The 25,363-nt window shown below is 45.6% G+C and overlaps 2 protein-coding genes and 1 long non-coding RNA gene across 10 annotated transcripts in view; 2 read left to right on the top strand and 1 right to left on the bottom strand.

Annotated features, from left to right (window-relative positions):
- Positions 1 to 5,113, top strand: part of POLR1D (RNA polymerase I and III subunit D) — a 45,519-nt gene extending 40,406 nt beyond the window's left edge. The window contains exon 3 of the mRNA NM_001444308.1: positions 4,599 to 5,113. Within this exon, the coding sequence (NP_001431237.1) occupies positions 4,599 to 4,860 (262 nt within the window). The 3' untranslated portion in view covers positions 4,861 to 5,113. The remainder of the gene's footprint in view (positions 1 to 4,598) is intronic.
- Positions 1 to 25,363, top strand: part of LOC110255797 (uncharacterized) — a 440,685-nt gene that overhangs the window by 204,294 nt on the left and 211,028 nt on the right. The window lies entirely within an intron of this gene.
- Positions 1 to 25,363, bottom strand: part of LNX2 (ligand of numb-protein X 2) — a 370,946-nt gene that overhangs the window by 124,821 nt on the left and 220,762 nt on the right. For all 7 annotated transcript variants that reach the window (XM_084981341.1, XM_084981344.1, XM_084981343.1 and 4 more), the window contains one exon: positions 11,184 to 11,310. The gene's annotated coding sequence lies outside the window, so the exon portion shown is untranslated. The remainder of the gene's footprint in view (positions 1 to 11,183; positions 11,311 to 25,363) is intronic.

The following is a 25,363-nucleotide window of genomic DNA, read 5'->3' on the forward strand; positions in this document are numbered from 1 at the left end:
TGTGTCCATTTCTGTTGCTAGCACCTTAATAAAGCAGGCTCTTCCCAGCTAGTACAAGTTTCTACATTCGAAAGGTAAAGCTAGCTGGCTGGGGAAGGACGTCAACATTGTGTGGGTCAGAGCTCCACACAGGAAGAGGCCTCCTGTGCCCCCACGCCACGTCCCTGGGCCCAGCCAGTGACAGCCTGTGCAGCCACACCCAGCAACCTGGCCTGTGCCCCGGTTGGGGTGGGGTGGGGCTTTTAACTCCATCCAAAAAAGGTTTTAGGACAGTGGAGGATCTGATGCCAGCTTATCATGCCACCTCAAATACGTGGGGCATGGCTCTAAAGGAGGGCTGAGAAACAGCAAGACGGAGCGCCGTGTCGGGAAGGCCATGGAGGAGAGGAGGGCAGCTCACAGACACGAGCGAGCGGACAGTCTCCAGGGGGAAGGGACCTCCGAGACCCCCTGCTTGCTCGAGCCTCCAGTGTCCTACCTGAGAACCACCTGTACACAGTTCACAGGCCACTGGGAAATGCAGACGATACACTCAGAGGGACACCCAGCAGCCCACTGACTCTGGTATCAATGGAGATGGCCTGGAAGGTGAAACGTGCTCACATACAAGCTTAGCCATTTTTATGAATATTTCTGTAAAACATTTTATTAGGGTTTTTTGGTATGGCTCAGGGTGGTCTTTTTTTTTAAGTCTTTTTTTTTTTTTCATTGAAAAACATCAGATAGTCCGTTCTTGATTAACTTATCATCCTAGGTGGCTTGAGACTTAGTAGTCTTGCGTTTCCATCATGGACAAATCCCTGATAGATTGACTTGAGGGCTGCATGTATTCTTTCTCATCATGAGAGAGCTAGTAATACAGATTCCCAAGCCCTGGGTTAAAGCCCTCGGATCCGGGGACGTTTCTAGTTAACTATCTCCACGCTTTAGAAAGGCACTCCAGCACAGACGGCGCACACAACCAATGCCTGCGTGGTGCTGGTGGAACGTGTTCCCGTTTCGTCAGCAAGGCACAGGAATGCCTGCCCGACGCGGGCCACAGACTAGACACGGTGCCCAGCCTCAGGTTAGACAGGTCGGGTGTGACTGCCTCATGAGTTGAGGGTGTCAAACAAAGAACTTGGTTTTCAGAGATTTTTAAATTTGAGAACAAGCGTATGAAATCATAGGTCGGGAGGTACCACTCACCGGAGCTCGACTACGTGCCAGGCACTGTGCAAGGCGCTTCAGACACCATCTCCTTAAATCCTCGCAACAGGGAGGCGCTTCTGTTACTTCTGTTTACAAAGAGAAAACTGATGTAACCTTCCCTTGGCCCCAAGCTAATTCGGCTGTGGGAGTAGGACACGTTTTACTGAGGCTAAAGGGCTACACTTTACCAGGTGCTTGTCAGGCATCGGGCATTGTCCTGAGCGCATGCCCTCACCCTCTGAGCTGCATCCAAGCCTCCCAAACCGTCTCCATTATTATCCACTATTAAAAGATGAGAGGCAACGGAAGATGATTTACCAGGCCCAGGGCTCGGTCTGGTGGATCGCATGACTCCAGAGCACGTGGATAAACTGTGTTGCACGGGGTTTGCAGCAATCCACTGGCTGGCGGTGAGTTGATGGCCACATTAAAGGCCTGAGCCGGCCCTGCCAGTGAGCTCCTCAGCCTCACGCTCCGTCTCTTAATGCCCGAGCGTGGAGCCATTTACTACATATGCCCCTTCAGTCGCCCGCAACTGCCCCCCCATTTATTAATGCGTGTGGGCGGGCACTTTTCTTCATCTCTAAGATGCGTCCTGCACCAACATGCTTGGAAAGAGTCGCTTTCATACCCCACTCCAAGAAAACCGAGTTCTCGCCAAGCCATCCTCCACGTTTCACCTTGAATAGAACCCCAGGCACAGCCAGCATTAAAAGTTGCACCTCTGATGTTTTGTTTGTTTTTTTTCTCCCAACACTGGCATCTCTGATGTTAAAGAGATGTCAAAGCCAGTTTTCTTGTGGACTTTCTTCTAGAAAACCATCTCATTCCAGAATAGCTCTTTTGGAGCTCCCATCATGGCTCAGCAGAAACAAATCTGACTAGAGGGAAAAGGACGTGGGGTGTGGTGGATGCAGCCCGACGTCAGGTGGTGGCGGCCCTGGGGGTTTGGTTTGCTTTCCTTTTCCGGCTGGAGTTTAAAACCACAGTGAATGAGATGAGGAGCAAAGAAGAAAGGCAACAGCAAAGAGAAAACGCTTCTGCAAGGACAGGACACACACTGTTGGGCTCCCTGCAGCCCCCAGGGCTTTGCTTGTCTTCCAGGAAAGTACACTGGCTTGATGCTGGAGATGGGGGAGTTCCCATCATGGCTCAGTGGAAATGAATCTGACGAGCATCCATGAGGACACAGGTTTGATCCCTGGCCTTGCTCAGCGGGTTAAGGATCTGGCGTTGCTGTGGCTGTGCTGTAGGCCAGCAGCTACAGCTCCGACTAGACCCCTAGCCTGGGAACCTCCATATGCCACAGGTGTGGCCCTAAAAAGACCAAAAAAAAAAAAAAAAAAGAATAGCTCTTTTGGTGCCCATGTTGAGTCGATGGGTTACACATGCAGCAGGAAGCCAGGACACCTCCTCTGACACATGGCCCCCTCTCAGCACGAAGCCTGCAGTTTTCCAGCTGAAGAAGACCGCACTCCATCTCAGGCGCACACGTGGTATTAAAGATGGCCTCATGTGGAAGGTGGTGAAACACGTCCAATTCACCAGCAGTTTCCAAAGGTTTTAAGATCCTGGGTTATTGCACCGCCTGGCAATAATCCCCTTCCTTACTCATTTATTCCAGAGAGGAGCTGAGCAGTTTTTCCAGCCCTGATGAGCCACTGCACTGAAAACGCCCCACGGTTCTTCTGAAGCCGGCTGGCTTTCCCCGGCTGGCCCGCCACGCCCAGGGGAGATGGTGGTCCTGCAGGAAGCCTGAGCCAGAGCTGGCAGAGAGGGCCGCTCGGCTTTTCCTGCTCTTTTGTTCCACAATGAAGGGCAGCCTCCTCCCGCAGGCTACTGAGGTTGTGTTTGCTATAACACACCAGTGCGTCCTGCTCTCTTGATTTTTTGCTAAGTTTGCAATGCGGTGGCTCAAGGATCGTCACCCCATCGATGCCTGAATTCAGTGATAACCTAACCTGGTCACCGAGGGAAGAGGCTGGCTGGCCCTCCTAACTGAACAGAGGGTCCTAGGGCTGTACCTCTGCAGGGCACACCTGGCTATGCCTTGTATGCCTGGCCATGCCTGAGGCAGCATCAAGCCAGTGTACTTTTCTGGAAGACAAGTGAAGCCCTCGGGGCTGCAGGGAGTCCAACAGTGTGTGTCCTGTCCTTGCAGAAGCATTTTCTCTGCTCTTTTGCTGTTGCCTTTCTTCTTTGCTCCTACCTCATTCATTGTGGCTTTTAAACTCCAGCCGGAAAAGGAAAGCAAACCAAAGCCCCAGGGCCGCCACCACCAGACATCGGGCTTCGACCTCCGAGCCCCACGCCTGCCACGCCTGATACCTGCTGGGTGCGAGACAGCTTATTTGCAGCAGGAGACATTTTCCTGTCTTTCTCCTCCTCCTTTTCCTTCCAGATTCAGTGCCATTCTGGTTGCCTGAGGGGGCCTGACCTCGGAACACGGGGCACTAGGCTGGTGAGCAGTTTGGTCTCTCCCCCACGAGGGCAGGCCAGAAAGTCACTGCAGTGCGTGCCCGTGTTACGTGGGATTCGCCTTGAATCGCAGTTTGATAGAGGCATGGAGATCACGGACGCCTACATTCACTTTTGTTCAACACCAGCCTCCCTGAGTAACACCATCTGCAGGATCAGCATCCTCCTAAAATAGCCCTGCGTACAGGCAGATGGCTCAAGGCCAAGAGAAATACTCAGGTTTTATTTGTCTGGGGTTGTCTTTCCTAAAATGAAAGATTTACTACACCTGAAAAATCAAACATCCTGAGTGTGCAAGCAGAGCAAAGCATGTAAACTATGCTGTGCCTGGTTGCACCCTTCCTTCCGGGTGAACTTGAATCATGACACCACTGAAACGGAGGCAGCACAGAACCTCCCTCGGGGTGGACGTGGGAAAAGGCTCGCTGACAAGGCAAACTCAACACACAGTCTCAGAGCAGAAAGTGTGAGCCTTTCAGAGGGTGAATGAGGTTACTGCAGCCTCATGGAGTCTTTAGACAGCTTCTGTTTCTACGGTAGCTCGTTTCCTCCGGGAGGGACTTATTTTTGCTCTTTGATATTTAAAAACAAGCCGCCACAAAATTTAACTCGAAATGCGGATGACGGTCAAATCAGGGACTTGGGGTGTAAGGAGACAGTGTTAAACGACTCAGGCAGTCGGCGCTGTGGTCAGTACCTGTACACACCCTCTGGTAGGGTCGGGGCTCGTCGCCTCTGAAGTCTTGGGAGAAGGGCCCGCGGGTCTCCGCAGGCTCTCCTTGCCCTGTACTCGGAGTTTACACTAGGTGGCACGCAAGGGAAGCTCACAAGTCGGGAAACTTGCTTCTGTGGAAGCCGCTTTCTTTGCTGCTCCGTGGGCTCAGCTCTGGAGTCAGTGTTTGATGTGTGCCTGTCCTGTTTCCCCCCAGGATGAAGTGTCCTCTTGCTGGTACCAATAAGAGATTTCTCATTAACACAATTAAGAACACTCTGCCGTCCCACAAGGAGCAAGACCATGAACCCAAAGAGGCCAGTGCGGAGCCTGCGAAAAGCCAGAGCCAGAAGGAGGAAGGCCGGCAGAAGCACAGACCGCATCCGTACAAGCCGGGCGGCCGCGCAGGAGGCGCCGCCCGCCGCTCCCCGGGGAAGCGGGGCCAGGAGAAGCCGCAGCCGCGCTCCCACACGCGGTGAGGCGGGGCGAGGGCTCGGGCGTCCCCGCCCCCGGCCCGGGGATGCGGAGACCCGGCGAGGACCTGCCCGCGGCCGCCCATGCAGGACGTCCCGGCTGCAGCAGCGCGTCGCCGAGGCTCGTGCTCTGCAGGTGCCCCGGCAGCGAGTTCAGGCTGCCTCGCGGGGCAATAGCCCTGGGTATTGTTTCCATTCTACTTTGGGAGCTGGCTTCAAAATAAAGCTAGAACTTAAACGTTTTCAGAGATTGCTAAAACTAGTTCCACTTTTCTGTTTGTTTGGTTTTTTGGGGTTTTTTTTTTTTTTTTTTTTTGGATGTGCTGCAACTTGTGGTCATTTCTCAATGTTTCTCGAAAAATAAAGAGTTATAAAATCTATACTATCCAGGGCGACAAATTTAAGTGTTAGGAATCTGGCCAATAATCACATTTATGAAAAGCCGTAGCCCTCGGTGGGCTAGAAGTCTACCAAGACACCCTGACAAGTCTGTACTTCTGTCATGTAAGTGAACAGTGTAGGAACACCTCAAAATTCCTGTGAATTGAGTGCTCCCTCTCAATAACCAGCTCTTAAAAATCAGCTCTGCTGTTCCTCTGTGCATCCTCAAACTCATTCCTGAGAGAGAACAACTTTTCTATATTTAAGTTGGGGGGGATAATGTACATTTTAAGTGGTGCTTTAAAAAGAACCTTCCAAAGTTAAAATGCACATTATTTTCCTGCTACGTCTTATTTAGCTAAAGACCTATCATACCATCCTTAGTATAGTTTCAGAAATCTGAATTTTAAATAAAAGTGTTTATGACGCCTTTTCTGTTTGTCAATATCAGTGTGACTGAACAATTACAGTCCTTTCAGACCTATATTCTGCCTATATTCTGCCTTTCACACTCCAGAAAGTATCTCTCCAAGCACCCTTCGCCCATCCACAAAAGGAAGAAGCAGCTAGAAGGAATCTGTCCATAACCACCCCGCCCCCCATCTTCCAAAGCATCTGATCTGCCTGGCAGCCCCCGCCCCACATGCTAGAAAGGCGCACATGGAGAGCAAAGTGAGCTTTGGGGACTTGATAGCAAAGCCGGAGGGAGGCGTTCTGCTCCCCACCCCCACCCCGCCACCAGGCTGCCACACCTGCTGGGTGTCTGCTCTGAGCCCGAAGCTCAGGGGTCCAAACGCGGTGCTTCCCTGCTCTCTGCACCCCCTCTCCGCTTACAGCTCCTCCAGATGGAGTAAAAACATCCTTTCCTTTCAATCATTTGGTTCATAGGAGTTTGTCCAAATCTAGTCACGCTGTATTATTTGTTTTAAATTTGAAATGCTTTGTATTCAGGTGTCTATTAGGAAAAGCACAGAGGCATGGTTTTTAAAAATTCTTGTGATAAAGTGAGATACAGTTGAATCACCTGTCTCTGCTCCGTAGTTAGAGCAACCTGGCTAGTTCATCCTTGAAAAGGGGGTGGCTCTCACGAGCACGTCCTTCTGCTCAGAAGGAAGCGGTTTAGCTTAATCACCTTTCTCGGTCACGTTACAGGACAGGCGTTCCACACAACCATTTCCCTCAAAACCACTGCCCCGGGGAGTTCCTGTGGTGGCTCGGGGGTTCCCAACCGGACTAATCTCCATGAGGATCCAGGTTGGATCCCTGGCCTCGCTCAGTGGGTTAAGGATCTGCTTTGCCACAAGCTGCAGTGTAGGTCTCAGACATGGCTCGGATCTGGTGGTGCTGTGGCTGTGGTGTAGGCTGGCAGCTCCAATTTGACCCTTAGCCTGGGAACATCCACGGGCCGCAGGGGTGGCCCTGAAAAAAAAAAAAAAAAGATAAGCCCCCCCCAAAACAAAAAAGGCACTGTCCTACTTCTGAAATTCCTATTAGAACCTTTAAAACTCTCATCAGAAGCAGTGACGGTTTCCTGTATATAAATGTCAAGAGCAAATTCTCCCTCCGTATCTGTATGTCTACAGTGGGTGTAGGGCGGGCCGGCCCTGAGACGCACCCCGGCTTCCGCGCCCTTCTGCGGGTAGCTTGCAGGCACCTGGCTGTTACCGTTTCTACCCACTCTCCAGGGACAGAGCCCAGGGGTCCCACAGCCCTGGAGGGAAGGTGGAAGGGCTGACCCCCACCCCCCGCCCCTCCTCACTGCGGGGCCTCAGCGGAGACCCTCCCTGCACTGCATCCTCCTCAGCTGCACACCAAGATGCTGAACCAGGTTCAAACAGGTTCCACCTTAACCTTAGGAGCTACAGTTCATGTTTCCATGTGGAAACGGAAATGCAGCTGAGCAGAATTCACCTTCTGGTTTACCTCGTCTCTAAAAAAAGTAAATGCGAAGCCAGGGTCTCTGCCGTGTCCTGTCACCTGCCAGTGGCCAGTCTTTCGGAACAGCCCAGACACGAAGGGCGGGCGAGGCAGCCAGGGTGGGTAGTTTTACCTAAAGTAGGCTGCCCACTCTCCTCAGGCCTGAGCCTGGACGGTGGCCGTGGAGTTTTTCATTTCTCTCTGATTTGGGGGGCAGAGGTGGGTAGATCTGCCTCAAATCTACAAGGTGGAACTTACTCTTTCAGTGATGACTGATGTGACTTCGCATGGCCCTTGTGCGTTTGTATATTACATAACATCCGTCACTCCTAGAAGTCATGCCACTGTCTTCAGATCACAAAGAGTATCTGGTAGGGAATCAGTGCTTATTTAATAGACTTTACCTGAGATGAATTTTTAAATTTCTTATTTTATTTTTTTCTATTTTATGGCTGCATGTGTGGCATATGGAAGTTCCTGGGCCAGGGGCAGCACTGGAGCTACAGCTGCCAGCCTACGCCACAGCTACAGCCACGCCGGATCTTTAACCCACTGAGTGAGGCCAAGGATCAAACCCTCACCTGTTCTCATGGACACTATGTTGGGTTCTTAACCCGCTGAGCCACTACGGGAACCCTGCCGGAGGAGAATTTCTGATCAAGTAAAGCCTCGCCACTTTCCTAAGGAGTATTAAACCCCTGAGTATTCTCGCCACCAGGAGTTGCAGGCTACACTGGAACCGGGTGGACAGTGTCACCAACGGGCAAGTGTTCTCAGGCCCCTTTCCCCCAGCTTCCGGACACGACACAATGGGTACGTTTCAGGTCTGCAATATGATTTGACAAAAGTATATACTGTGCAGTGATTACCACAATAAGGTTAGTTAACACACTCATGACCTCACGCTTACCATTTTATGCATGTGTGGTCAGAAGTTCAAGATAGGCCTTTAAAAACCCTGTGTCGGAGTTCCCGTCGTGGCGCAGTGGTTAACGAATCCGACTAGGAACCATGAGGTTGTGGGTTCGGTCCCTGCCCTTGCTCAGTGGGTTAACGATCCAGCGTTGCCGTGAGCTGTGGTGTAGGTTGCAGATGTGGCTCGGATCCCAGGTTGCTGTGGCTCTGGCCTAGGCCGGTGGCTACAGCTCCAATTCGACCCCTAGCCTGGGAACCTCCATATGCCGCGGGAGCGGCCCAAAGAAATAGCAAACAAACAAACAAACAAAAAAACACCCCTGTGTCCACATGGTTATCTTACAGCCCTAAGAAGACGGTGCCACCACTCCCATTTCACACATCTGGAAGCTGAGGCGAGGGTAAAAGTTGGCCCAGTCACCGAAGTAGCAGAAACCCTATCTGAAGCCAGGACCTATATTCTTTCCTCTGCCTTCTGCTGCACAACTTGATCCAAAGCCAGCTCCCCCAAAACACAGGACTGGGATGGGTCATGTCTGTGTATCCCAAGGATTCCCAATTTAAGAGCCTAAAGAACCTCTATAACCAGTGCACTTCACTGGCTACAATTTACACTCAGGGACCGGAAGCCACGCCCAGAGAACCTCTGTCCTGGGGCAGTGTTTTCCCCTGGGCCAGTACGGACAGCCATCTAAATCCAAGAGGAAAGCCCTCACCCTTGTGTGGCTAAGTGGTTAAGCGGCAGCCCCTGGAACAGACCAATACGAGAAACGACACTCTCCACGGAAAGACATATTCTAGGGAATTTGCACTGCGCCTCTTCTGTTCTCCACCTGCAGGAACAGCAAGCCTGGGGAGTGAGGAAGTCTTTGAGTCGAGGCCTCTTTGGTGCTGGAATCAGCATCCTAGGCCCCAGGGAAAGCACACTGCCCCTGCCTCTGCTGCCTTGGCAAGGCCAGTCTGCAGATCACAGATGGCACCCCGCCCTAGAGCTCTGCTGACTCTAAGTAATGAGCGGCAGAGTGTGCCAAACGGAAACTCTTGTTCTCAGTTTGGAAAAGACAGCCAAGACGCAGGCCCTCAGACACAGGGACACATTTTAAAAAGCAAATTAATTAATTAAGCTACATGAAACTGGCATGACAACACAGTCAACAAAATCCAGACAAATGTTATAAATAAATCGTTTTGATTTGGGTTGCCATGCTATTAATCTCAGTGGAAGGCCCTGGGCATGATGAAAAGGCCAGCGACAGACACAGATGTAGGAGCAGTATTAATAGCTGATTACGTGAGCAATTTTCCCCATCCATATAGCCCTGTAATTTTTGCTGTAGCTTTATACAACTTCTAAAAATTTCCTAAGTGGGACATAAAGTCCAGATGGAACATATTTCATAAAATACCAGAGAGAGAGGTTTCTCCACCAGGCGAATGGAGAGCCTGCCCTCAGCAGTGGCCCCCTGTCTCTCCTACATTGTTTTTTCTCACTGCATTCATCAGGCGCAATCCTCCCAAAATGAACTAGAATACACGGTCCCTTTACGCATCTCTAAGCACTCCAAGCTTCAGCTCCGTCAGTCTGACAGGTAATCTTTCAGAGTTCAGTGTCGGTCTGCAAAGAAAAAAGTGCGAACCTGGCTTCTGATCCTCCCTCTCTCCTACACGAAGAAGAAACCATTCGCCTGCTGACTCACTCAGGAAACACTGAGAGACGCAAGCACATACAACAGACACATGCTGGGCCCAGAGCTGGGCAATTTCACTCCTGTCCTCAAAATCCGCTAGGGGAGGCTCCTGTCTTCCAAATCCAAAGCTACAGAGCATCTGTGCAGCACCAGAGCTGCAAGAAGACTTGCGGCCTGCCTGCAGGCATTCCCATCATCCACAAGAAAAGCAGCTCGTGGTTCTTCAGCAGCACAAACCAGTGCTCTCACTTTCAGTTTTTAAAAGTTCTTCATTTTAATGAGTCCTAAAAATACGTGCACATCTGATGCATCTTACAAATCGCATCCGTGTGCCAGATCCTTAACCCACAGCATTATTTACAATCATCAAGACATGGAAGCAACCTAAGTGTCCACCAGCAGACGAATGGATAAAGAAGATGTGATATATACGTAATGAAATAGTAGTCGGCCACAAAAAAGAATGAAATACTGCCTTTTTCAGCACCTGGATGGACCTAGAGATTATGATAATAAGATAAAGACAAATATCATATGATATCCCTTACATGTGGAATCTAAAAAATGATTCCAATGAACTTCTTTACACAACAGAAACAGACTCACCGACATGGAAAACGAACTCAAGGTTACTAAAGGGAAAAGGAGGGGAGGAGTCCGAGATTAACATATTAAAACTACCATATATAAAGTAGATAACCAACAAGGATCCACGGTATAGCACAGGGAACTGTACTCACTATCTTCTAATAACCTATAGTAGGAAAGAATTGGGAAAAAAAATATATATGTATGCCTGAATCACTCTGCCATACACCTGATACTAACGCAACATTGTCAATCAACTCTACTTCAATAAAAACCTTTTGAAGAATAAAAAACAAAAAGTAGAAACCAATCAGCAAGTGGGTAAAATGTCTCAATAGTTCCAGGAATCTTTAAAACGTTCTCTTGGGTTAACGAAAAAGCCCCTCTGCTTCTAAGAGTTTCACAATTAGGTTTGGTGTTCAGTTTAGTATAAATCCATGCTTAGGTATTTGATAAAACTACCTCTTCTCAATTACTTGACTTTTTGTTCACGTCCTTGCTTTAGAACTATACGAATAAACTTTAGCAATAATATCAATGTAAAAAGGTAAATAGGCGTTCCCGTCGTGGTACAGCAGAAACGAATCCAACTAGGAACCATGAGGTTGCAGGTTCGATCCCTGGCCTTGCTCAGTGGGTTAAGGATCTGGCATTGCCATGAGCTGTGGTGTAGGTCGCAGACGCGGCTCGGATCCTGCGTTGCTGTGGCTGTGGTGTAGGCCAGTGGCTACAGCTCTGATTTGACCCCTAGCCTGGGAACCTCCATATGCCATGGGTGCAGCCCTGAAAAGACAAAAGACAAAAAAAAAGAAGTAAGTAAACCACAAACTTCTTTCTTACCTGTCAATTATGTTCAATTTCTCATGTTCCCTTGCAGTCCTGTCCACTCCTAACGAAGTCTGGATGGTGTCTCGCAGGATGCCGTTGATGGCTCTGAGTTAGTGACCAATAAATTATTCTTCCTCCCCTAAAGCCAGAACATGAGAGGAGGGTGTGAAAACGCTAAAAATGTAAATTAACTGATTTCACTCGCAAAAACATGAGCTTCCTTATTCCTAAATCTCAGCTCTGCAGGTCTGATTTAATACCCACTGGAGAGAGTCCTATCCTTGGGGTCCTGTTAGTGGTTCCACTGAGTTGAAGTTAAGACTACCCAACGGCAGGAGTTCCCGTCATGGCGCAGTGGTTAATGAATCCGACTAGGAACCATGAGGTTGCGGGTTCGGTCCCTGCCCTTGCTCAGTGGGTTAAGGATCCGGCGTTGCCATGAACTGTGGTGTAGGTTGCAGACGCGGCTCGGATCCCGCGTTGCTGTGGCTCTGGCGTAGGCCGGTGGCTACAGCTCTGATTCGACCCCTAGCCTGGGAACCTCCATGTGCCGCGGGAGCGGCCCAAGAAATAGCAAAAAAAAGACAAAAAAAAAAAAAAAAAAAAAAAGACTACCCAACGGCAACTTCAGATGCCCCCTCTCAGATCCCACTGCTGAACTGGGGACTTGACCATGAAGATTAAAACTGGCACTGTATCTTGGAAACTGGAGGAAGCTTAAGAGGAATCCTGGTCCGCCTCCATGAGTGTTTACGCTCAGGGGTCAAGATTAGTGAAGCTTATTAATGCTTCACTTGGTCACGGCCACACAGGCCTAGTCTGGAGTCCGGATGATGGCTTCACATGAGCAAGAGCAAGACCACACTTTGATTGCCTCGGCCTGCTGAGCACAAGCAGGATTCTGCTTCCATTGCCACGCTCAGCCGGGAGCCCTGTTGCAGGTGCCATCACCCAGGGTTCCAAGCAGTAGCCCTACCGAGAACTCAGACAGCTCACAAGTGAAGGTTGATGCTACCGCACTAGACAAAGAGCCCCGACCAGCCAAGGGGCTGGCTAAAGGCCACCGGGCCATGGAGTGAGCAGTCGAAGACAGAAATAAGAAATGCCAGCTCTACCATGACGACCACTTGAAGAAATAAAGATGACATCTTTTGATGATTTAAATGAGTTCTCCGTTTCTTTCTTCTTCCTTGCCCTTACGATTGTATACATAATGTCTTGGTGGTAGTGTGATGTTTCCACTGGTGCACAGAAGTGAGTGAACACGAAGACAGAGCTAGAAGCAGAGCGAAGTCAGGTGGAGACCCTCTGGAGTCCAGACATCACTTCCAGAAGCGGTGTTTTACCTGCGATGCTCGTGTTCCTTTTGGTGAAGTGAGTGGATGGATGTGTGTGTGTGTGTGTGTGTGTGACAGTAGCACTGGGCTCGACTGGGGTATTGTGGGACTGTGCATGTACCACTGAGGTAGTCTGAAATGACTTTCTCTCCCCAATACTTCTTTCTCTCCACTTTGTGAAAGATTCTGTTCCAGCTATTGGAGTGGTCACATGAACCAGGCTGTGCCAAATAGACTCCTTCGACTTTGAAGCCAAAAAATATTCATCCAAGCAGGGAACCTGACCAAAGAAAGTGCAGATTAAGCTCATCGAGTCTGAGCAAAACCTACAGAGAGAAGGCACTTGGAACTGGAGTAACTGGATGGTCCCTGGGTTTCTGCTTCTAAACTCCCAGGGAACTCTCATTCTGCCCTTTCCAACGCTTGTGAAGGTTGTGAACCTGTTTGCCAGTTTCCTTCCAAGAAATTCCCTTTGTGCTTTAATTCATTATGTAGGTTTCTATTGCTTGCAACAAAAGAACCTTACTTAATACAACTATGCAGATATTAAAAGAAAAGAAAAGAAAAAGAAGCTCCTAAATAAAGTGAAAAGAGCAAAATACAGAGTGGAGTATATAGTATGTCATAGTTTGTGTAAGAAAATGGAACATCCCTGCATAGGCATAGACTATCTTTGGATGTGGCCATGCTCAAGAAACTAAGCAGAGTGGGGGGAATGGGGTGGAAGGAAGGCCTTTTTTTTTTTTTTTAACTATACCTTCCTGAAATTCAAACCATGTACACTGTTTTGACACTTATTTTATTTTTTTGTCTTTTGTCTTTTTAGGGCCGCACCAGTGGCATATGGAGGTCCCCAGGCTAGGGGTCTAATCGGAGCTACAGCCGCCAGCCTACACCAGAGCCACAGCAACGTCGGATCTGAGCCGCATCTACAACCTACACCACAGCTCATGGCAACACTGGATCCTTAACCCACGGAGCGAGGCCAGGGATCGAATCTGCAACTTCATGGTTCCTAGTCGGATTCGTTAACCACTGAGCCACAATGGGAACTCCTGAAAATTATTTTAAATAAAAGACTTAAGTAGATATATGTACTACTATGGAAATGATAAAATGCTATCACTTTATCAAGCAAGCTGCAGCACTTTAAGCAAAATATGATCCCATTTGTGTGTGGCTCTGAAGAGAAAAAAAGAGTGTTTGTGTGTGTGGGTACGAGCATACATGCATATGTGTGTAGGAGGGTGTGGGACAGTTTATATACTGAGAAAACCATCTGGAACAATACCTACCAAACTGACAGCATAAACACCATATTCAATGGAGGGAAATGGAAAGCATTTCCTCCAAGATTAGGAACGAGAGAAGGATGGCCACCATCGCCACTCTTTCTCAACAGAGGACTAGAAGTCCTAGCTAGAGCAATTAAACAAGACAAAGAAATAAAACACAGCCGAAGCAGAAAGGGAGAAGTAAAACTGTTACTATTTGCAGATGATAGGATTCTGTATACAGAAAAATCCCAAAGACGCAAACCAAAAACTGTTGGAACGAATAAAAATCTTTGGGTAAGCTGCAGGATACAAAATCAACACACGGAAATTAATTGCATTTCTATACACTCAGAATGAAACATCTGGAAAAGAAATAAAGGAAACATCAGAAGAGCATCAAAAAAATGAAATACTTAAGAATAAATCTAATCAAGGAAGTGTAAGATCTGTACAATAAAAATACAAGACTTCGGTGAATGAAACTGAAGAAAACACACACAAAAGGAAAGACATCCTCTACTCACGGACTGGAAGAACTGATATTGTTAAAAGGTCCATACTAACCATAGCATCTATAGAGTCAATGCAATCCCATCAATACCAATGAATTCTTTACAGAAATAGAAAGAACAAGCCTAAAATTTGTATGGAACCACAAAAAACCCTGACTAGCCAAAGCAGTCCTAAAGGAAAATAAAGCTGGAAGTATTACACTTCTTGATTTCAAATTATACTATAGAGTTTAAAACAGTATGGTAGTGGTGCAAAAACAGACATATAGACCAATGCAATAGAGAGCCCAGAACAGAACCCTGCTCATGCGGCCAACTAATATTTGACAAGGGAGCCAATAGCTTTCAATGGAGAAAACATAGTCTCTTAAAGGAACAGTGTTAGAGAAACTGGATAAATGTACGCAGAGCAGTGAAACTGGACCCCTATCTTATACCACTCACGAAAATTAACTTCCACTGGATTAAAGACCAGAAGACATAAGACCCAATATTATAAAACTCCTAGAAGAAAATATAGGAGGGAAGAAACGCCTCAACATTGGTGTTAGCAATTTTTTAATATATATATATGACATCAAAAGCACAAACAACAAAGGCAAAAATGAACAAGGACTACATCAAACTTAAAAGTTTTGCACAGCAAAAGAAACAATTAACAAAATAAAAAGGCAGCCTACAGAATGGGAGACAATTTTTGCAAACCATGTATCAGATATGGGGTTAACAACCAAAATATAAAATCTCATACAATTCAAAATTAAAACAAAACAGTACAATTGAAAACAAATGAGCAGAAGAACTAAATAGATATTCTTCCAGATACCAACAGGTACATGAAAAGATGCTCAGCCTCACTAAGCATCAGGGAACTGTAAATCTAAATCACAATGAACTATTACCTCACACCTGTGAGAATGGCTATCATCAAGAAGACGAGAGACAACAGATGCTGGTTCCCAAGCCATTTAACTGCACTTTAGAACAAAATTCAAGTATGGCAAAATTCACAATGTCTGGTACCCAATCAAAAATTAGCACACATGTGGGAGTTCCTGTCGTGGCTCAGTGGTTAACGAATCCAACTAGGAACCATGAGGTTGCAGATTCGATCCCTGGCCTCACTCAGTGGGTTAAGGATCCAGCATTGCTGTGAGCTGTGGTGTAGGTTGCAGATGCAGCTTGGATCCTGCGTTGCTGTGGCTCTGGTGTAGGCTGGTGGCTACAGCTCCAATTAGACCCCTAGCCTGGGAACCTCCATATGCCATGGGAGCGGCCCAAGAAATGTCAAGAAGACAAAAACAAAAACAAACAAACAAACAAAAAAGAATCTGACTAGGAAACATGAGGTTGCAGGTTCGATCCCTGGCCTCACTCAGTGAGTTAAGGATCTGGTGTTGCCATGAGCTGTGGTGCAGGTCACAGATGAGGCTCAGACCTGGCACTGCTGTGGCTCTGGAGTAGGCCGGCAGCAACAGCTCCGATTAGACCCATAGCCTGAGAACCTCCATATGCTGTGGGTGTGGCCCTAAAAAGACACAAAAAAATGAGTAGACCTGCAAAGAAAAAGAAAAATACAAGCCATCATGAGTAGAAAAATGAATCAATAGAAAATGATTTGGAGATTCTATCAGAGATGACAGACTAAAGACAACAAATATTATTTCATATGTTCATGAAGCTTGAGAAAAGCTTGAACATGTTAAATAGAGACATAGAAGGTATTTTTTAAAAGACCCAAATCAAATACAGATGAACTATAATGTCTGATATGAAAAATATACTGGATGAGATTAATGGCAGACTAGACAATATAAAAGAAAATATAAATGAACTTTAAGACATAGCAGTAGAAACTATTCAAAATGAATAGAAAAATGACTGAAAAAAGAAACAGAGCATCATTGAGATCTGGAACAAATTCAAGTGACCAATACACTTGTAACTGGAATTCTCAAAGATGATGATGGATAGATAAAAATATTTGAAGAAATGACTGCAAATTTTTCAGTTATAATGGAAAGTATAAATGCATGGACACAAGAAACTCGATGAGTTCCAAGCATTAAAAAAAAAAAAAAAAAAAAAAAAAAGAAAGAAAGAAAGAAAGGAAGGAAGAAAAGAAAAACAAAAACCACATCACAGCATCTCAAAACCAAACTGCTTTAGGAGTTGCTGCTGTGGTGCAGTGTGTTAAGGATCCAGCATTGTCTCTGCGGTGGCACAGGTTCGATCCCTGGCCCAGGGCAGTGGGTTAAAGGGATCTGGTGTTGACGCAGCTGTAGTGTAGATCACAGCTGCAGCCTGGATTCAATGTTTTGGGTATGGCCATTTAAAAAAAAAATCAAATGGCTTTCAATTATTATGATGAAGAAACTATTATTAAAAGCAGTCAAAGAAGAGAGACAGTACATTCAGAGAAACAAAGATTCAAATCAGATCTCAAAAATAGAAGCTACAAAACAGTGAAAACATATTTATAACACAGAAAGAAGAAAACAATCACTGACCTAGAATTTTTTACCCAGTTAAAATATCTTTCAAAAATGAAAGATACTTGCCCACACCCTCATCCTCACTGTCAGGGAATCAACGGCCATGCCCTTCCTAGCACAGTGGGTCTTATGGCCATGGGGTCAGAGTCCCCTGCTGCAGCTCTCACCACCTTGAATCCCTTGTGAGCACATGTGACAAAAAAGAAATGGATAGGGTCAAGATGAGGCAAGGTTGGGGACTTTTTAAATACTTTTTTTTATTACAAAAGTTACATACTTTTCAATTTTTAGCAGAAGATACAAAAAAAAAAAAAATGTACAAATTACACTCCACTCCTTACCCTTGCTTAATGGTGACAACCTGAATGTTCTCTCACATAAGATCAAGGATGTCCACTTTTCACTACTTCTATTCAACAGTATCCTGGAGGGTCTAGCCAAGTGCAATAACTCAAGAAAAAGAAATAAAGGGCATTTGGATGAAAATGGAAGAATTATAACTTTCTTGATTTGCAGCTGACACACTTTTATGTGGAAAATCCTCTATTATCTGTAAATAGCTAGCAGAGCTGTTAAGAAAGTTTAGCAAGGAGGTAGGATTTGAGTATACAAATGTTAATTGTATTCCTAATATAACACCAAACAATCAGGACCTGTACGCTGAAAACTGCAAAACACGTCTGAAAAAACTGAACATCTAAGTAAGTGGAGAAATATATCATGTTCACAAATTGGAAAGTTCAATATTTTTAAGATAATATTCTCCCAAACTAGTGATGAAATAAAAATTCATATTCTAAGACAAGTCAAGGAAAATTTAAACATACCCCAAAAATGTTTTTCTTCTTTTTAGGGCCACAACCTAAATATTGAGGTTCCCAGGCTAGGGGTCAGGTCAGAGCTGTAGCTGCTGCACTAGGCCACAGTCACAGCAACACCAGATCCACGAGCCATGTCTGTGACCTACACCACACCTCACGGCAATGCCAGATCCTTAACCCACTGAGCGAGGCCAGGGATGGAACCCGCATCTTCACAAATACCAGTCAGGTTTGTTTCCACTAAGCCACGATGGGAACTCCAACACACAATTTTTTTTCTGTCCTTTGGCCTCTTCTCTCCCCTCTACTGTGCATTACGTATCTGCCTTGATCAAACCTCCCCATTGGCAGAAATACCTGCTCAACCATAAAGAGCAACATTCTCCTAGGTTTAAGGCAAGTCCTTAAAAGGTAACAACACTCCTTGATCTTGTAAGGGGTCACGATAACTTACCACTTTATACTTATGGATCCAGATTATGCAAACTATCTTTTGTCACTGACTGTACACCCTCTGTCTTAATTTATAAACCTTATATAAATGCCTTGACCTCTGATGGGTGGAACAGATCTCTGAGCTTTCTCAGAGGCTGTTTCTAGGTTATAACTCTCAATTTGACTTAAATAAGATATTCCATTTCTTTCTTAGATCAACTGATTAATTTTTCTTTTCTTTTTTCTTTCTTTTTTTTGCTTTTTAGGGCCATACCTGTGGCATATGGAAGTTCCCAGGCCAGGGGTCGAATTGGAGCTACAGCTGCCAGCCTACGCCACAGCCACAGCCACACGGGATGCAAGCTGTGTCTGCAACCTACACCACAGCTCACAACAATGCTGGATCCCCAACCCACTGAGTGAGGCCAGGGGTGGAACCTGCCATCCTCACGGATCCTAGTCAGATTTGTTAACTGCTGATCCACGAAGGCAACTCCCTCATTTTTCCATAACAGGCATATAAATTCAACACAGTCCCAATATAACAAGTTCCTTCTAAAATAGAAAGGTTCCTTCTAGCATGGAGACGTTCAGGGCGCTCTCAAAAATAGCACAAGTTGTGGTGGAAGATAATTGAGAGGATAGTGGTAGATTTGTTGAAGTTACAAGCTAAATTGAAGACTGCTAGTTTGCAAGGAAAGAACTGGAAGAAAAAATAGCTGGAAGTAGCTCTACTAGGGTAAGAACAAACATCAAATACTGACCTCAGGAACTACTACCTCCTTGGAAGAAGCTAGGATTTGACTGATTTCGCCTCTGGAATGGTTGATGCCCCAGGGCATTGTTGAAAACAATACAGCAATTATCCCACAATTTGTGGAGTTTAACAGCTGGGTGTGATGGGGAAAGAGAGAGCTAAAAAGAGCTCTGCCAAGAGTGGCAGTGGGCACACCCAAGGCTCCACACCCTTGGTTGAAAAGCAACATCAGAGTCTTGATGCTGTGTGTGTTTACTAACATAAAATAATTATCACTATACAGACTTCACTAACATAACAACTGGTCGCTAAACAAGTAATCAAACAAATGGGGAGGAGGGGGAACCAGAATCCAGAATTGCTATTAGAAATTAACTAAAATGTCCAATTTCCAACAAAAAACGTATGAGACATACAAAGAAATAGGAAAACACAGCTCATACTTTGGAGGGAAAAAAAGTAGGCAGTAGGAACTGCTTGTGAGCATGACCAGATGTTGGATTTAACAGATGGAGACTTCAAAGTAGTTGTAAATATGTTCAAAGAACTAGTGGAAAGCGTAATTTACAAGATAAAGGAAGGTATGCTGACAATGTTACATCAAATAGTATCAAGAAAGAGATACAAATTATTTTAAAAGAACCAAATAGAAATTCTAGTGTTGAAACATAATAATTGAAAAACTAACTTGAGGGGGTCAACCTCTTGCATAAAAAAGAATTAACAAAGTTGAAGATTAGATTGACAGAGATTTTGCCATCCAAAGAACAAAGAGAAAAACAAAAAACCAGAAATAAAGAGAGGTTCAGGAAATGGGGGATAATACCATTAAGCAAACCAACATAGATGTAACAGAAGTACCAGAAGAGAAAGAAAAAATATTTAAAGAAATAATGGCTGAGAACATCATTCCACATTTACTGAAAAACACTAACCCACACCTTCAGCAGCTCAACAAATTCCACAGGGATCCACAAAGAGACTTGTCACAGTTGAAAAACAGAAAGCCAAATTCAAGGAGAAAATCCTGAAAGTGGCAAGAGAAAAATGACTGGCCACTTGTAAGAAATCCAGTAAGAGGGAGTGCCCATTTTGGCACAGCAATGAGTCTGACTAGTATCCATGAGGATGAAGGTTCAATTCCTGGCCATGCTCAGTGGGTTAGAGGATCTATTGTTGCTGTGGGCTGTCGTCTAGGTCCCAGATACAGCTAGGATCCTGGAGTTGCTGTGGTGTAGGCTGACAGCTCTAGCTCCAATCTGACCCCCAGCCTGGGAACTTCCATATGCAATAGGTGCAGCACTAAAGAGCAAAAAAAGAAAAAAGAAATCTGACAAAAATAGCAGTTTATTTCTCATCAGAAACTAGGGGCCAGAAAGCAGTAGATAACATATTCAAAGTGAAAAAAAAAAAAAAAAAAAAAAACCCAAAAAACTTGTCAATCGAGAACCTGATATCCAGCAAAGCTACCTTTAAAAAATGAAAACAAAATAAAGACATTACCAGGTAAATAAAAATTGAGAGAATCTGTTCCTTAGTTCACAGACCAGTTTTGGGTTCTTTGGGGTTTTGTTTGTTTTTGGCCACAGCTGTGGCAAGCCAAAGTTCCCAGGCCAGGGATCAAACCTGCACCACAGCAGTGACCCAAGCCACTGCAGTGACAACACCACATCTTTAACCTGCTGTGCCACCAGGGAACTCTGAGAGGTATTTGTTTCTAGCACACACACCTTATAAGAAATACTAAATGGAAGCTCCCTGGTAGCCTGGCACTTGAGGATTTGGCATTGTCACTGCGGTGGGTGGGTTCAATCTCTAACCTGAGAACTTCTGCATGCCATGGGCACAGCCAAACAAATAAATAAAACTATTTTTTAAAAATACTAAAGGAATTTTTTCAGGCTGAAAGCAGTGACCTCATATAGTAATTTTAATTCACATGAAAAAAGACAAGAGCACTAGTAAAGGCAATTATGTAATTATAAAATACCTTAAAAATACATTTTTGTTCACCTTTCTCCTTTTAAACTATCTGAAAGGCAATTGTATAAAACAATATGTACATAATGCATTGTTGGTCTTATATAGAAATGTAATAATTTTGGAGTTCCCATCGTGGCGCAGTGGTTAACAAATCCGACTAGGAACCATGAGGTTGCGGGTTCGGTCCCTGCCCTTGCTCAGTGGGTTAAGGATCCGGCGTTGCCGTGAGCTGTGGTGTAGGTTGCAGACGCGGCTCGGATCCCGCATTGCTGTGGCTCTGGCGTAGGCCGGTGGCTACAGCTCCGATTCAACCCCTAGCCTGGGAACCTCCATATGCCGTGGGAGCGGCCCAAGAAATAGCAACAACAGCAACAACAACAACAACAGACAAAAAGACAAAAGACAAAAAAAAAAAAAAAAAAAAAAAAAAAGAAATGTAATAATTTTGCCAATAACAATGTAGAGGTAGAGTTCCTGCTGTAGCTCAGTGGAAATGAATACGACTAATATTCACGAGGATGCGGCTCAATCCTTGGCCTCGCTCAGTGGGTCAGCAATCTGGTGTTGCTGTGAGCTGTGGTGTAGATCACAGACGCAGCTAAGATTCTGCATTGCTATGTCTGTGCTGTAGGCAGGCAGCGGAGGCTCTGATTAGACCCCTAGCCTGGGAACCTTCACATGCAGCAGGAAGCGGCCCTAGAAAAAGGCAAAAAAAAAAGAGAAAGAAAAGAAAAGGACTCCAGATAGTAGCTTGAATTCATAAGAATGAATTGAGATTCTGAAATGATAAATAGGAAGGTTAATTAAGAAAAGATATAAATATAGGCATTCTCATCGTAGCCCAGTGGTTAATGAATCCAACTAGGAACCATGAGGTTGCGGGTTCGATCCCTGGCCTCGCTCAGTGGGTTAAGGATCCAGTGTTGCCATGAGCTGTGGTGTGGGTCGCAGACTCGGCTCGGATCTGGCATTACTGTGGCTCTGGCATAGGCCGGCGGCTACAGCTCTGATTTGACCCCTAGCCTGGGAACATCCATATGCCGTGAGAGTGGCTCAAGAAAAGGCAAAAAGACCAAAAAAAAAAAAGATATATATTTTCTCCTCCCTTTCTTCTCTCGGCTTCTTTAAGAGCCACAAATTATATAAAATAATAATTTTACATTATTATAATCAGATCTGCAACTCTGATTCAACCCCTGGCCTGGGATCTTCCATATGCTGTAGGTGCAGCCATAAAAAGGAAAAAAAGAAAGAAGAAAAATTATACTAACATGATTGTCACATTGATAGAGGTAGTATTATTTATAGCAATAATATTACAAAAAGGGGGAAAGAGATACTGGCTATATAGGAGTAACACTGCCATGTTTCACTGGGTTTAGGTTCATAAAAACCTAAAGTTGATTCTGATGAGATGTCTAGGGTAAGCTCTAAAGCAATCACAAAGGAAATAACTCAAAATATTTATTGAGGGAGTTCCCGTCATGGCTCGGTGGTTAACAAATCCGACTAGGAACCATGGGGTTGCAGGTTCAATCCCTGGCCTTGCTCAATGGGTTAAGGATCCGGCGTTGCCATGAGCTGTGGTGTAGGTTGCAGATGTGACTTGGATCCCACGTTGCTGTGGCTCTGGCGTAGGCTGGCGGCTACAGCTCCAATTCGACCCCTAGCCTGGGAACCTCCACATGCTGTGGGTGTGGCCCTAGAAAAGGCAAAAAGACAAAAAAAAAAAAAAAAGTATTGAACAAGATCACTAAAGGAATTAAAAAGCAAATCAGTGGAGAAAGGATAGTCTTTTCAGCAAAGAGATCTGATCTGAAACAACTGGATGTTAACATGCAAAAAAGCCTAAAACTGAAAATAATAAAAGATAAAGTATTAGCGAGGGTGTGGCGTAACTCCAGCTCTCAAACACTGATCACGGGATGTAGAATTGTATAGCCACTCTGTAAAAGTCTGACAGGTTCTTGAAAAGTTAGGCACACACTTATATGATTCAACCAGTCCACTCTTGGGTATTTCACCCAAGAGAAATGAAATCATAGGTCCATATAAAGACTTAGTCATGTCCCTGGTAATAGTAATAGTCAAAAATTGGAAACAACGCAAATGCCCATTACATAGTGAATAAATAAGCAAATTATGATAGCTCTATACTGTGTACTACTACTTAGCTGGAAAAGTAATTTTTTTTTGGCCTGCACCCAAGGTATGCAGAACTTCCCAGGCCAGGGATCAAATCTGTGCCTTGGCAGTGACCTGACCCCCCATGGTGACAATGCCAGCTCCTCAACCTTTTGAGCCACCAGGGTACTCCAAAAATAATTCATTCTTGATTCATGCAATAAAAGGAGTCACATGGATGAATGTGAATAAATCTCAAAGTAGTTCAGCTGAGTCAAAGAAGCCAGACCCAAACAGAGAACACATGGTTCTTGCTTCCATGTACAGAAAATTCTAGAAAATGAAAACTTTTCTACAGAGACAAAGCAGATCAGTGGCTTCTTGAGGCAGGGGAGGGGGGATGAAAGGAAGGACAGGTGTTCATGCTCGCAGCGACGAAAGGCTGGGGGAGAGACGCTTCGGGATCTTGACTGCAGTGACGGCTCATGGGGAGATTCACACGTCAAAGCTCACAACGTTTTATACTTTATTTTATTTTATTTTATTTTATTTTTGTCTTTTGTCTTTTTGTTGTTGTTGTTGCTATTTCTTGGGCCGCTCCCACGGCATATGGAGGTTCCCAGGCTAGGGGTTGAATCGGAGCTGTAGCCACCGGCCTACGCCAGAGCCACAGCAACGCAGGATCCGAGCCGCGTCTGCAACCTACACCACAGCTCATGGCAACGCCGGATCGTTAACCCACTGAGCAAGGGCAGGGACCGAACCCGCAACCTCATGGTTCCTAGTCGGATTCGTTAACCACTGCGCCACGACGGGAACTCCCCGTTTTATACTTTAAACAGAAGAAGTTTGTTGTGTCAATTATACCTCAATATAGCTGGTAAAACACGTTATGGGGGAAAAAACCTCAAGCGAAATAAAGAGTCAGTGAGCTTCTAATGTTTTCTGCATGTACGTTTTTCTAATGAACAGAAGTCATATTTAAGAAAAATTCTTGGGAGTTCCTGCTGTGGCTCAGCGGGTTAAGGATCCAGCACTGCCAACAGGCCACAGCCAAAGTCACAGATGCAGCTCAGATCTGGTGTTGTGGCTGTGGTGTAGGCCGGCTCCAATTCGATCCCTGGCCTGGGAACTTCCATATGTCACAAGTGCAGCCGTATAAAGAAACATCTTGGCATCCCAATGCTCAGGACTCCCAGAAAATTTGCAGAAGTGACAGTCCAGTCTCACTCTCCGAGACTCATTTTCGCCCAGGTCCTTGAAGCCTGAGCCATAAGGGAGTTAAATGCAGACTGACAGGAAAGATCACCTCTGCACCTTTCAAGCCTTTGGGGATCGCATTCATCTCTGAGCTTCCCCTCAGGGATTCAGTATCGCTTTCCGTTCATTGTTGGAAGGGAAGGACAATGCTAGGTTCTTCCACTTGGTTGTTCCTACCATCATAACTCTCTTTTATGACCGCACCTGCAGTATATGCAAGTCCCCAGGCTAGGGGGTCAAATCGGAGCCGCAGCTCCCAACCTACACCACAGCCCCAGCAAGGCAGGATCCGAGCCACATCTTCATCTACACCTCAGCTGGCGGCAACCCGGATCCTTAACCCCCTGCGGGAGGCCAGGGATAGAACCCATATCCTTACGGACACTGTGTCAGGTTCTTAACCCTCTGAGCGCCAACAGGAACTCTCTACCATAAGAACTCATAATACCAAGGGTCAGAAAGCCAATGGGGGACTTCTATCAGCTGTCAGGTATATCTATTCTAAGCATTCAATCAGGAATGAGATAAATAATAAGACAGGTTTATGGATCCCCCAGACCAGCTGGGAGAAGGACTCAGCCTAATTCCATCTATCACTTCATCGCCATAAACCTCCTTTCTGACTGGTGGCCTACAGTGGAGTCCTAGGTCCCAAGGAATTTGCCTACAAAGTTCAGAATTCCTGGAAAGTCTGGATATTTCCCTTTTGCCGGTGCAGTTATTCTAACAAACGGCTTCAGGTCCTTTGGAGAGAATGTTACGAGGAAGACGACACAGTCCTTCAAGGGTGTCTGGCCTCTGTTGGTTTTGGGGGGTCAAGTTTACCGAAGAATAATTTACAAACAATAAAATTCACTTCTCAGAGTGTAAAGTTCAATCAACTTTGACAAATGCTTATAATTACACAACTAGCACAGGTTTTAATGTCGGTTGACAAACAGCCCAAAAGGCAGAGCAAAGCTCCAAAAACTAACATGACAATCCTGACTCAGGAAAAGCATGACAATTTTGTCCTACTAGGTATGAGGACTTTGAGGGTTTGGCTTTAGAAGTGTATACCGTGCGGATACAGGTGGACTCCTGGAACAGAAGAGAGGCCGGATGCAGACTTAAGCCTTTAGGGCTGCTTTACGTATGCCAGAGAGGGCGGGCACGAGAAACCAAAGAGGAAAGATGAACTATTCAATCAGC

The sequence above is a fragment of the Sus scrofa genome, chromosome 11, assembly GCF_054392235.1.
Source record: "Sus scrofa isolate SSC_HxYL_T2T_F1_AM1 chromosome 11, Sscrofa_HxYL_maternal_Yorkshire_Landrace_v2.0, whole genome shotgun sequence".
Taxonomy (NCBI): domain Eukaryota; kingdom Metazoa; phylum Chordata; class Mammalia; order Artiodactyla; family Suidae; genus Sus; species Sus scrofa.